Raw genomic sequence first — 12146 nt, 5'->3', positions numbered from 1 at the left:
CCTCCTGAATATTATTAAAAATATAAAACTCGCCGTCTTAAACAAACTGCGCAGGAGAAAATAAAATAAACCCGCGTATTTATTAAACAGTGAGGGCGCGCCTGGCCCGGGGCTCGGCTGCTCCCACACAAACACAGTGGCAGCGCGAGATAAACACGGGACGCGTGTCAAATATTTATGCTGTCTGGAGCTGAGACGGATGGCTGCGCGGACGGAAGGAAGGAAGGAAGGCGACTAGGCGGGCGCTAACGCTCGATTTTCTTGTCAGTCGCAGGGCGGGGCGCAGAAGCCGAAGGCACGCCGGTGAACTAACAACAAGAAATTCCTTCTCCGATGGTGAGAGACTGCCTGTGGAACGCCTGCGCTCAGTGCAATGTGATGCGAATGTGTCAGTGATTTGGCAGTAGACGAGGCTTCTATAAAAATGCATAGTGAAACAACTGGAAGCGAGGTGTAGCAAAGCTAATGCAGTGAGCGCTCAGCTACGATCTACTCTCTGCTGCAAGAAGGGAGTCAGTACCAAGACTAAGTTAATCTGTGCACCGTTCAATCTTTCGACCAACTTTGTTGTATGGGAGCGAAGGCTGGGTGGATTCAAGTTACCTTATCAATAAGGTTGAGGTTACGGATATGAAAGTAGCTAGGATGACTGTAGGTACTAGTAGATGGGAACAATGGCAGGAGGGTGTCCATAATGAGGAAATCAAAGAAAAACTGGGAATGAACTCTATAGATGTAGCAGTCAGGGCGAACAGGCTTAGATGGTGGGTCATGTTACACGCGTGGGAGAAACAAGGTTACCCAAGAGACTCATGGGTTCAGCAGTAGAGGGTAGGAGGAGTTGGGGTAGACCAAGGAGAAGGTACCTGGAGTCGATTAAGAGTGATTTTGAAGTAATAGGCTTAACATCAGAAGAGGCACCAATGTTAGCACTGAATAGGGGATCATGGAGGAATTTTATAAGGGGGGCTATGCTCCAGACTGAACGCTGACAGGCATAATCAGTCTTAAATGATGATGATGATGATGATGATGATGATGATGATGATGCGTAGGGAATAATGGGGCTTAGTGATCAACACAGCACTCGGTAAACACTTTGAAGCGTGACTGTTTATATTACGTAGATCGCGTCTGTGATGTTTTTGTTCGTATGTTTTAGTTGTAAAAGTTGTTCTTGCCTTTAGCTTGCAGTACGCCTATTTTTTAGTTGTTTTGAGTGGTGACGTAGGTCGCATCAAATACGCGCTGTATTCACATGAAGTTACTACGGCGTTTAAATTTCATGACGAGCTTAGTATAGATGCACACTTCACTATGTGAATGTGTAGATTTCAATTTCTAGTTAATACACGACTCTGAAACACATTCTGAAACGGAGCACGTTCCATTTGTGTCTTGTGATAGTCGATCTTTATAAACAACCTACACGGTGAAGACAGTAGTTCGTGGTGATGATGAGGATTTGCAAAAGTCTGTTGATAGTTTTTCAACAGTCATAATAAAGTGAACTGTGTTTCAGAGTCTGAGGAACCGTAACAATAGTTAAAAGTGGATCTAGTTCTGAAAGTAGTGATGAAAATGGCGATAATGATGAATGTGCACCGGCCGTTTTAAAATGTGTTCATACTAAGACACAGACTAAGCAAAGTGAATAGGACTGGGAAAAATTTTTTATACTAACCCTGTTATCTTTCCCTTCAATGTCTACAGTGGCGTACGTGAAAATTTGTTACATATAAATCACAGTCATTGTTGGAGCTGCATTTTTTTTAGAATGTAATGGTAACGTTGTTCGGACTGATTTGTGGCGGGACCAATGCTCACGCGAAAAAACTGTTGAACTAAAAGATAAAAGGTGGTGAAACTACACAAGCTTTCTTTCCTTTCATCAAAGAATGTTGTCGCCTGGTGTTTCAGCCAGCCTATAGAAAGGATGGTGAAAAATCTCCCAGTCAGAACGAATGAGACTGGGGCATATTTTACATTAGTTGTTCTCATGTGACAAGTGCGGAAGTCTAGATTCCAAAGCTGATACCTCTTAAAGCTAACTTCGCAGCAACCAGTAGGACATTTAAATACGATCTCACTGGGCCAACCTACGATTGGATATTAAAAATAAACAAATGCTTGTAGCTTCATGGCACTTGCTTATTTAGGAAAGGAGACATGAACGTCACGTCTGCGTCAGTCAGCACACTTTTGCGTTCGTCAGTGCGTGCGCAGCAAGCGGCTGAACTGGACGTCTTATTGCGTCCCCTGCCAGTCGCGATGAATGTGCTGTCATTCGCTTCCTGCAAGCAAGAAGAATCAATGCCATTGAAATTCGTCGTCAATTGCGTCGTATGTATGCGGATGGGGTTATGAGCGATGGCGTTGTGAGGGAGTGGTGCAGAAAATTCAAGGTTGATCGCTCAGACGTGTGTGATGAAAGTGGTCGAGGAAGACATTCAGATGTGACTGACGAACTTGTGCATCACGTTGACGTGAGAGCCATTGGTTCGCAATTTCCGGACCTTCCTGAATATGTGCCACGGATTTCGAGGACATCCGTCTTAAAACGGCCTCAGAGAGTGTAGGTAACCATAAGTATTGTGCACCGCTGGTACCAAAATGTTTACCAGGTGTTCACAAAACTGAAATAGTGATTTCAGAATTGACATTCTTCGAGCACTATCAAGAAGACGGGGAGCGATTTCTGGACAGAAACGAGATGTGAATGCATTACGTGAATACTGAAATTAAGTCCAAACAATGAACGCGCTCTCATTCTCCCAATCACCCCAAAAAATTCGAGCAGATGCAGTCAAATTCCAAAATGATTGATGCAGTTTTTTTTTTTTTTTTTTTTTTTTTGGAATCGCAAAGGTATTTTGACAAGAGATTTCATGGTAGTAAAGCGTGAGAATACTGTGACATCGCAGGTTTATTGTGAGACTCCGAGGATCAGAAAAGAGCGCGGGATGATTTCTAATGAACCATTCTCCTTGACGAGAATGTGTGAGCTAATACTGCGGATGGAAAGAAGGAAACACACGTTTTGGCTGGGAGATTTTTCAGCATCCTTTCGATAGTCCAGCTGGCACCAATTGACTTTCTTCTCTTCCCCGAAGACGAAGACGTGGCTGGCTCGTCAGCATTCTATAGCTGACGATGAGCTCGAGGATGCTGCCGACAACTCGTTGAAACACCAGGCGACACCATTCTTTGATGATTGAAACAGCTTGTCACGGTACGACAAGTTTGTGTATAGCTGACGACAGTGTAGGAAAGCGATATCAACCTGTAACTGCAGACTGTATGTAATTTTTTGTCTATGCTTTCTTTTTTAAAAAGCCAGTTGGACGTGAATTCATGACTTGCCGTTGTGGGTCTAGTTGAGATGACGATCCGTTCGATGGAGACACTGGCTAGAACCGAGCTATATATATGATCTGTGTAGCTCTAATGGAGATAAACGTTTCGATGGTGCTTCTTTGTTATGGAGGTTGTGCTGCCAGACTGAACTGTAGTGTAGTCCAAAGTCCAGGCTACGTTGGAAGGTGACAGTTTGGATGCAAGTTGTCGAAGCAAACGCAAATACCACGACAGTATATATAAATATACATCGCGCATTCCTTAGTTCCATTTACATTCATGATGAAAATGCCTATTTTTGCACTGTGATAAGATATAATATCATCTACGCCCAAAACTCCCTATTCCCGTGGAGGTCTTGTCAGTTTGTCTGCTTCCGTTTCGCTCACGTTTCATAAGCTGGTATAAATCTGATCAAAGCAGCAGTTGTCTTAAAATCATTCATTTGCTGCAGTGACACCGCGATACGAATTTGAAGTGCTAACTGTACAGCCTTGTAGATAGTGCATGCATGTCTTCATTTTTCATTCATGGTTGCACTTTTATATTAATTAAATTGTTGATCGGCTTTTCCTTGCAAGGTGGCGTGAATCCGATCACTAATTTATTTTGTATGCAAAAACAGACTCAAACTTCCAGTGTAGTGAGTCCTACTACTATTTTCAATTAAAAGAATTTTGATGCACGAGGGTAATCCCAAAAGTAAGGTCTTTTTTTTTTTTTTATAAGTACATAGACCTGTTTATTTCTACATTGGTTTACATCAGTTTACATCTTGAACATTTAGCTGTTTTTCGACATAATCACCAATTTCTGTCGATGTATTTTTGTAGACGCTGTGGCAGTATTTGTATGCCCATGTCATGTCAGGTCAGCTCGCCGCCAGCTCCGCGGCTTTGGTGAAGAAGGATGCCGCCACTGGCCTGATTGTTGCTTGGTCTCAGGTGTAAAGTGGTATGCCCAGGTTTCGTCACCCGTGACAACTGAGTCCAGAAAGTTGTCCTGTTCGGCTGCAAGGCGGTGAAGAAATGCGCGGCAAGCATCAACTCGTTGCCGCATGTGGTCCTCAGTCAGCATGCGTGGCACCCATTTTGCGCACACCTTCCGGTAGTTCAATGTTTTCGTTAAAATTCTGTGAGCGGTGCTTCGGGAAACCTCAGGAACCAACGTGCAGCGATCATCCAGGGTGATCCGCCGATCTTCACGCATGCTTTGCTCAATCAACACTGTCTCCTCAGAAATTGATGGTCTCTCGCTCCTTTGTTCGTCGTGAATTTCGGTCCGATCAGCTGCGAACTCTCTACACCACTTACGAACATTGACATCCATGCACGACTCACCATACACTTCCGTCATTTGGCGGTGGACGTCAATCGGCGCAGTGCCCTTTGCGTTCAAAAACCGAATAACTGCGCGCAATTCGCACTTATATTGTTATTGACGTCATCATCTGGTCGTTTCATGGAGCTCGTATTTCTACCAGTTAAGCAGCAGGAAATCAAAATTATTACTCAATTATAGCTGAGAGGTTTCAAAACGCGTCATAATTTACTGGTATTAAAATTTAGTGGTTGGTTCTGAAGTGTTTCCTGTTCGGAGCCTCAAACTAGCCACGCACATACGGTCTGTGTAAACATGGTCACGTGTAAAACTTGAAGGAAGTTTAAATAGGTGTTATAGTGCTTTCTGACAGCTAACCGAAAGCAAATACCAATTTTTAATGATTTCAGTTATTTAAACATGGGAGACAAATCACATGACGTAGTAATATTACGTTACAAATGCAGTGTGGCGTCAGCTGTAGCTTTCCCACCAGAGATGTATATAACAGTAAATCTGTTATCAACACGACAGTTGGCTTGGATGCCATAGAGCTGTACGAAGAATTGACCAATTGGAGGTTGCCATAGCGTCCCTCTGCCCTATGAACTGACTTAATGAGGAGAACCCATAGTTTAATGTGGAATCTGAATCACGGAACAAATCAGCGTTTTTCCCATTAAGAAAATTTACCTAACGTGAAAGAAATGGCAAGTGGAAGATAAAAATCTGAAGACCGATCGGAGATTGAACCTGAGTGCTTTGGATCTGTAGTCTAGCACTTCACCACTGAGCAACCAAGCCAAATTAAACAGCCGCTGTATATAAGGGCATTACCAACATTCACCTCTTTTTAAATGACCTCTTAGATAATGATGAAAAATTAGCCACAGCCTCGTACACGCACCATGGCAACTAGAAGTAAAACTGAGCGAGGTGAGTGGCGAGATACCGTACTACTATTTGGGAGGGCACAGGCTCGAAACTTTGTCTGGCTATTCAGAGTTAAGTTTCCTGTGAAATCCCTGAATCGCTTAAGATAAATACTGGGGTGATACATCTGAAATAGACGCACCCCAAATTTTCTTCCACAACCTGAACGTCCGACGTCTGTAAAATCAAGCCATTGATAGGATGCTAAATCCAAATATTTCTTCCTTCTTATTGACTTGAAGTAATTTCCTGACAAGGAATAATTGCGTCAATGACGTTTTCACAAAAAAAAAGGTTGAGGGAGAACTTCGGAATAAAATGCATTGGATATCAAGTACGAATTTTCTCAGAAATATTAAATGTTATTGTGCAAAAAACTTGTACGGTACTGGTACACGCAAAATAAACATGCACATTATTAAACTGTTCATATATTATGAGGTGACTGTCTGACATTCAGGAATACCATGGAAACATTAAAATCAAATGTGGAACATGCAAAAAGGAAGATGGAATTGCTACAGAATAAGGCAAATAATTTATTAAACGCTATGCTGCCCCTCGTGGTCCCGCGGTAGCGTTCTCGCTTCCCGAGCCCGGGGTCCCGGGTTCGATTCCCGGCGGGGTCAGGGATTTTTCCTGCCTCGAGATGACTGGGTGTTGTTGTGTCGTCTTCATCATCATCATTCATCCCCATTACGGTCGGAGGACCTTGCCTTGCCATTAGGACCTTGCCTAGTAAGGCGGTGCGGGTCTCCCGCATCGTTCCCCTACGCTCTGTAAACAAGCATGGGACTTCATTTCCATGGGTAGCATTCTGCAGCAAAACAGAACACACCTCAAGAGACATCTCAGACGTAAAGTAGCGTTTCACAAACAGTATCGCAAAAACTGAGTCACTGTGGCTTTATTCCAACTTATTCATAGGAAATTAGCCACATATTCACCCTGAGTGACATGAAATGCAGTGTTCTGCTCTATTGGGTGTTACACAACCAAGAAATGTTTGTCATCTACTCTGACATGCACACTTCCAGGGTTTCCATGTGCTTAAGAGCAAAGGAAACTATTTAAATAAATCCAATTATACCTAAAGGTGGAATCACAGGGCTGTCTGCATGTGCCACATAGGCTACTGCAATAAAACGTAACATCTATGTAGGTGGTTTTCCACATACTGCCTGGTTATATTCTATAGTAATACTGAGCTGCTAAAGCCGGCCGTGGTGGCCGAGCGGTTCTAGGCGCTTCAGTCCGGAACCGCTCTGCTGCTACGATCGCAGGTTCGAATCCTGCCTCGGGCATGGATGTGTGTGATGTCCTTAGGTTAGTTAGGTTTACGTAGTTCTAAGTTCTAGGGGACTGATGACCTCAGATGTTAAGTACCATATTCCTCAGAGCCATTTGAACCATTTGAGCTGCTAAACTGAAAATAAAATACTTCAATTGAACATTTCGAATGTTGCAAAATAACATCATGAAGTCCTAATGCCTCACGTTAATGGCGTTAAAGTATTTATCTTTCACATCTTATTTATTTGTCTTCACTCTAGAATATATTTTCAGTGTTTCAGGCGATAAGTCTGATATTACCACCTGGAGAAAAATTCATAGTGGGTGACATAAGAGTTATGTCTCTAAAGGATAATTGTGTGACTTGTGTTGTGAGATACATGATAATCCTTAAAAAAATGGGAGTTTGACAAAAAATTGTATTAAGAACTTATAGCCGCTTTGAAAGTTCAGCTGTGTATAATAAATATAAACATAAAAATTGTGAAACTGGAAATATGTGATAAGTTCCTATAGGAGCAAACTGCTGAGGTCATCGGTCCCTAGGTTTCCGCCGCGCGAACCGTGGCAAGGCGCCCCAGACCGTGCGGCTACCCCGCTCGGCAGATGTAAAAGATGGGCCCCGTAGCAAAGTGCACAAACAGTTGCAAGATAGAAATAAGTTACCCTATTAATTTGCGTAATTCTTTCTTGAACCAATTTCCCAGGAGGAATGGTCAATATTCAACGATATGACAGGAATGATCGATCATTTGAAGCAAAAATGTCTAGTAAACATACCTTAAGAGCTATGGTCACTTATTTCATCTAAGCTACTTGAAAAATATCACGTCTACTGAATAAACGCTCGTAGTTCTTAAGATACCGTATCTATGTTAGAACATATGTTTACTAGACAATTTTTTTCTTGTTTTCGTCCTACCACTACCCAAAACGTGGAAAGCAAAGAATTTGTAGCACAAGAGATTTTTTTCTCAGTATAGAAGGTGTAGTGCTCATAGCTCTTCAGGCTGCATTTTAGAGCCCATATTTACTGGACTTTTTTGCTTCGAATGATCATTCCTGTAATATCCCTGAATATTGACCACTCCGCCTGGGACGCGCCGTATAGCTTTAAGTAGCCGTAGATGTTAAACATTGTGAATGCTTAATTGAAAATAAAAGATTTCAATTGAATATTTCTTCTGTTGCAGAATTTTTCAAGAAACTTCTGACTCAGTCAAAACGTGATTTCCATGAGATGTTCAAGAGGACGTACGGCATCATATATGAACAACATTCTTATGTTTTCACGGATCTTTTTGAGGAGCTTGAGCGTTATTATGCCCGGGGAAATGTGGCACTTGCTGATGCTCTTGACAATTTTTTCAGTGTACTGTACCAGAAGATGTTTACTGTGTTAAACGCACAGTATCAGTTTGAAGAAACGTAAGTATTAAGATGCATACCACTGGAACTATATTTACAAGGAGAGGAGGCCTACTCGCATCGCCAAATTCATCCAAATTTATGGTATATGTAGGACGTGTTAGACAAGAAAGTGCCCTAAGTGGAAACTCCAGATGGCCAAGCGTTTAGGAATTTTGATACGGATCTATCAACACGTGCATCTCACCAATTGTCCCTGTGACAACTTGTATAGAAATCGGTGTTTGGCTCAGCGGTGAGAGCACATTTCATCCTATGCCTATACTTTTTGTGCTTATATAAATTAATAAAATAACCTATATGATGATGCGGTTAATTCTGATGTCAGTAGTGTACGCATTGCCAAGGAGCACAAAAATATTTCTCACCAGGCAGAATCGAACCTGTAACCCCTCCAACGCGAATCCAATGTCTTACCGCAGAGCCAAACACTGCTTCCTAAACACACTTTCCCAGGGACATTTGATAACGTTACATGGTAATAGATCCGTATCAAAATTGCTTTTATTTCCGAAGCGTTTGGCCGTCTGGAGTTTCCGCTTGGGGCGCTTTTTGGTCTCACCACGCCCTACATGTACCATGAATTTGGACGAATTCGGTGACGACGAGTAGGGGTCCTTTCCTTGATAGCGAGGAGTTTGTTCATGGATCACCCACAAAACAAACTTCGCACTTCTTGTTACGATATCACTGTACAGAAGTGCAACATAACAATTTAGTATTTTGCATATCACTTCCATTAGCACTTTCTTGTAAATCATGTTGAAGAATGTACTTTACTTAAATGTGTGCTTTCACTGTCAGTCAGTCCCGGCCAAGATTTGCGCTCCCATTGCACGCTCGCGCTTCGCAAACGCAGCCGAGTGTATATAGCGTTCCGGTTTCCTTCCACCACGGTGCTTTTGCGAGATCTGTATGTGAGACAGTTCTGTGCTGAAAACTACACATGTGGGAAAACTACACATGGGGACGACCTGTCTGAAACACCGTGGGGTTACTGCTAAGAGGGAAATATTGCAGCCTACTTTTAAAAGCATTATTTTTATCATTATTTATTTTCAACATACAATTCTTCTACCAAAGCAATATTACTTACTTTAGGATCGTACATTAGACAGTGCTAATACGGTGGACAGAACTATAAAAAGCTTTACGTAACGGAATAACATTAAGTTGTGATGTTTACAAGTTCATACACGTTTCTATTTTAGAATATGTAATATATCTGGAACTATTAATCTGTTAAAATCAGAGACATTTAGTTACTCAGATTGATATCTGTTAGACCCGAGCGCTGGTGGAACTTTATCAGTTTCATAACAGAAGAGAAACGCTCACACACTTGAGTTAAAACAAACACTGAAATAACTTTAGCGACCTGTCTGCGCAATCGAGGATATTGCTCTTGGGTAACATTTTACGAAAGTCTCGTAATTCCTGGCTCGGACAAAAATGTCGTTGAGCCGGGTGCTACACTGTGCGTCTGTCATAGTATACGTTAACGGCAGAATTACACCCATATCCGTTTAGGACCGGAGACAGTCACACTGTACTGGTACTATCTTTGAGTTAGTGCCACAAACACAGTGTTCATTTTGGCATATTTCGCTGTTTTTGTATTCAGGCCATTTAAGATTTATCACAATCCTTATGATTAAGTGCCAAGATACTTCAGTAAAATAAGCCTTCAAGTGATACTATGATAATTAAGGCAAAAGATGAAAGTCGCATGGCTTTGGCGTAGCGTAGTGGATAATGTTATGAATTAGTGAGTCCAGGAAAGTGGGTTCGCATCCCATCGTTCCCTCATATGCGAAATTTTTCATTTTCATCTTAGCGTTTTAAGACGATTTGAGACTTTCTTATGAATATAAAACAAGTAAGTTCTACTATATTCGATGTTATTTACATTTCCGAATGACTATAAAATGAAGGTTGAACCAAATATTTGGCAGTTTGTTTCCGAATATGTGTCAACTTCAGTGTGTCTAGTTAGGCAGGAATCTAAGAGAACATCTTAAATTGCTGCGAGTGAAACGAGTTGCAATAAAAATTCTTCTTCGTCACAAATATTTGGCTGTTTATTTCCTGGCGTTAGCAAACTCTTGAGAAGACAGTTACTTCACATGTTATAACCAATGGCACATACGGTTGGTGTATTTTTCCCGCTATCCACATGTGTTTGTCAGCTCAAATTGAAAGTTTGAGGTGCATCAGCAACCAAAAGTGAGAACGATCTGACATAAAACGAACAGTCTTCAGTCGTGCATTGTCCTGATATATCTTGGGGAGCCCTTGATGAAATGTTTCTATTACTGAAACATAGTCAGTCATGTCTGGTACACAAATGACTGCCTTGAATTCCGGGAAATGTACCACGTCATGAAACTGAAGCCGATTATTGCGCAGGATTAGTTTTTGTTTGACAGTGTCAATCTTGTCCACCATATCTGATTTTTACACTTGCATCAGGACATTTAATGAATTCAAATAACTGTTGATGTAGACCATAAAAGATTTTAGCATCACTCCACTTACTCTTAACTCAATTCTTTTCCTAACGACCGCCTTGATTCAGCCAGCATTCACTGTCGCTCGTCATAAGACAAATGTATCATATCGTCTTTGTGGCTGGTATTATCATGACGTTGCAATAAGCATTTTTCGAGCTCATAATAGTGCGAGCAGATATTAAGTACTTTGCATGGCCTTCAGACGTACGAAAAGGAAAGCAATTCCCATACAGCACTGGCTCCTCCACTTTTTCGTTTTGGGGTAATTGCGTAGGTGCCACACTACGCACAACATTAATTTACTTTAACACAGGTAGCATTGCCAGCAAACTGCTCAGCGTGTTACAGGGCGACTGTCTTGCTGTAGCGGCGCCCAGCTGCAGCTTTCCTGTTTCCTTCCCCCTTCGTCCCTCGCAGCCACTCACTGTTGCGTTCCGAGCGCTAGGTAGCAGCGCAGCCGAAGCACTAGCGCTCGTAGTGCTCTTTTTGGCAAGGCCAGGCCGGCTGTAACGAATGACTTTGTTAGATGATTTGCCATAGTGCGGAGAATGTTATACATCTGGAATGCACATGGAAAGGCAAAGGTTTATGTATAAAAACCGAATATTAGTTGTCAATGCCCGCTTCTCTGTTGAATGTGGATATCACGCAATTGAAGATAATGGGTGGGTTCTCTAATTTATTCTTACTGTATTTGTTTTTTTTTTTTTTCTTTGTTTTTGCTGAGAGACAAACATGGTGCTTCAGAACACCGATTTATTCTTTGGATAAATGTCTGTATTTCTTTTTTCTTTTAGCACAAAAATAAATAAGATACTCTATCCCCACACCATTGACTGTGTGTTTTGAAATCAGAAACGTTGCATATGTACTAACAGTCGATTACCTTCCATATCACTAGGTACCTGCGATGCGTCAGTGAGCACATGGAAGAGTTGAAGCCATTCGGTGACGTCCCTCACAAGCTGTCTATACAATTAAAGCGCTCCTTTGTTGCTACACGTACATTTGCCCAAGCGCTTAGTGTAGCGAGTGATGTTGTCAACAACATGGTTATGGTGAGGACCACTTTTAAATACTATGCAGATACTTAAGGAAAATGTGGCTTACAATGGTAAGCACAGGTTAACTATGATTTTCGCTATTTTACATCCAAAATTAGAAACTTAATCGTTGTCAAAATATGTCTTTCCTTAGTGTTGTGATAACATATTTTGATATGACAAAGGGGACAGTTTGAAAACATTTTATGGGTGTTAATGGTCTGTGTTGATTGTTAAGGTACATACTGTGATTCCGACG

General features: G+C 41.7%; 1 protein-coding gene across 1 annotated transcript in view; it reads left to right on the top strand.

The window, feature by feature from the left end:
• LOC126456239 (glypican-6) overlaps positions 1-12146 on the top strand; it is a 108432-nt gene that overhangs the window by 60007 nt on the left and 36279 nt on the right. The window contains exons 4-5 of the mRNA XM_050091992.1: positions 8097-8331; positions 11746-11902. Of these exons, the coding sequence (XP_049947949.1) occupies positions 8097-8331; positions 11746-11902 (392 nt within the window). The remainder of the gene's footprint in view (positions 1-8096; positions 8332-11745; positions 11903-12146) is intronic.

The sequence above is a fragment of the Schistocerca serialis genome, chromosome 2 (genome assembly GCF_023864345.2).
Source record: "Schistocerca serialis cubense isolate TAMUIC-IGC-003099 chromosome 2, iqSchSeri2.2, whole genome shotgun sequence".
Lineage (NCBI taxonomy): Eukaryota > Metazoa > Arthropoda > Insecta > Orthoptera > Acrididae > Schistocerca > Schistocerca serialis.
The sequence above is the reverse complement of the archived record's forward strand: the minus strand, read 5'-3'. Positions and strand labels throughout refer to the sequence as shown.